The sequence below is a fragment of the Nansenia antarctica genome (genome assembly GCF_963989245.1).
Source record: "Nansenia antarctica genome assembly, chromosome: 7".
NCBI lineage: Eukaryota > Metazoa > Chordata > Actinopteri > Argentiniformes > Microstomatidae > Nansenia > Nansenia antarctica.
This window is the reverse complement of record NC_137677.1, coordinates 37,754,544-37,755,799: the sequence shown is the minus strand read 5'-3', so window position 1 is coordinate 37,755,799 and position 1,256 is coordinate 37,754,544. Positions and strand designations below refer to the sequence as shown.

General features: G+C 59.1%; 1 protein-coding gene across 1 annotated transcript in view; it reads left to right on the top strand.

Annotated features, from left to right (window-relative positions):
• The window catches only part of abi2a (abl-interactor 2a), a 60,643-nt gene extending 60,296 nt beyond the window's left edge, over positions 1-347 (top strand). The window contains 1 exon segment of the mRNA XM_080536387.1: positions 16-347. Coding sequence (XP_080392513.1) covers positions 16-191 — 176 coding nt within the window. The 3' untranslated portion in view covers positions 192-347.
• Positions 348-1,256: the final 909 nt, after the last annotated feature.

The following is a 1,256-nucleotide window of genomic DNA, read 5'->3' as shown; positions in this document are numbered from 1 at the left end:
CTCCTCCCCCCCCAGTGGTGGCGATCTACGACTACGCGCGGGACAAGGAGGACGAGCTGTCCTTCCAGGAGGGGGCCATCATCTACGTCATCAAGAAGAACGATGACGGCTGGTTCGAGGGCTGCATGGGGGGGCCCACCGGCCTGTTCCCCGGCAACTACGTAGAGTCCATCATGCACTACGCAGAGTGAAGCCCCCCCCCCCCCCCCCCCTCATCCTCCAACAAGCCCCGCCCCCCCCTCCTGGCTCCACCTCCACCCCCCGCCTCCCGCGAGCCTATCAGAGCACGGTGGCTGTACCCCTGTCTACACGTGACGTGTGTGTGTGTGGGGGGGAGGGGCATACGAATCATCCATGCAGACTAACATGTGTGTGTGTGTGTCTATGGAGGGGTGGGTTTTCGAGGGTGAGGAGATGGAAGGATGAGGAGGTGGGTGATGAGGAGGAGGAGGAGGAGGAGAAGAAGGAGAAGAAGGAGAAGTGGAGGATGACTGGGAGGAGAGAGCAGGAGGAGTGGAGGAGAGAGGAGGAGGAGGAGGAGTGGAGGAGGAGAGGAGAGGAGAGGGAGTGGAGGAGGAGAGGAGGAGGAGGAGTGGAGGAGGAGTAGAGGAGGAGAGGAGAGGAGGATGAGAACTCTTGAGCTCAGGAGGAGGAGGAGTGGAGGATGAGAGGAGAGGAGAGGAGAGGAGAGGAGAGGAGAGGGAGTGGAGGATGAGAGGAGAGGAGAGGAGAGGGAGTGGAGGATGAGAGGAGGAGAGGAGAGGAGAGGAGTGGAGGAAGTCGAGACTTTGAGGGTGATGTTGACCTGTCAGCCCCGCGGGTCCAGAACTCAAGAACGACGTAACACAAACAATAACAACCCTACCGTGACATCGCCATGACGACCATGTCACCATGAAGGACACCAGTTCACCCCTACACCAGTTACAGGACAGACCATAATAACCCCGCCGGGTTTGTTTTTTAAACGAGGCGTCTTTTCTTTTCTTTTTTTCTTCTTCAAAGTGTCACGGTTACGGGGGAAGACCTCCCCCCTACCCCCTCCCCCCCTCCCCTCAATCGTCCAACACGGTCACCACGGTTAAAACAAAAAAGTGTTTCTTTAACCCTTTATTTACGGCCGTCGCAGAGGAGAGGGGAGGGCAGGGGAGGGAAGGAGAGGAGAGATGGGGAGGGGAGGGGAGAGGAGGAGAGGAGAGGAGAGGAGGGGAGAGGAGAGGGGGCGAGAGGAGGGGAGGGGAGGGGTCCCTCCCTCT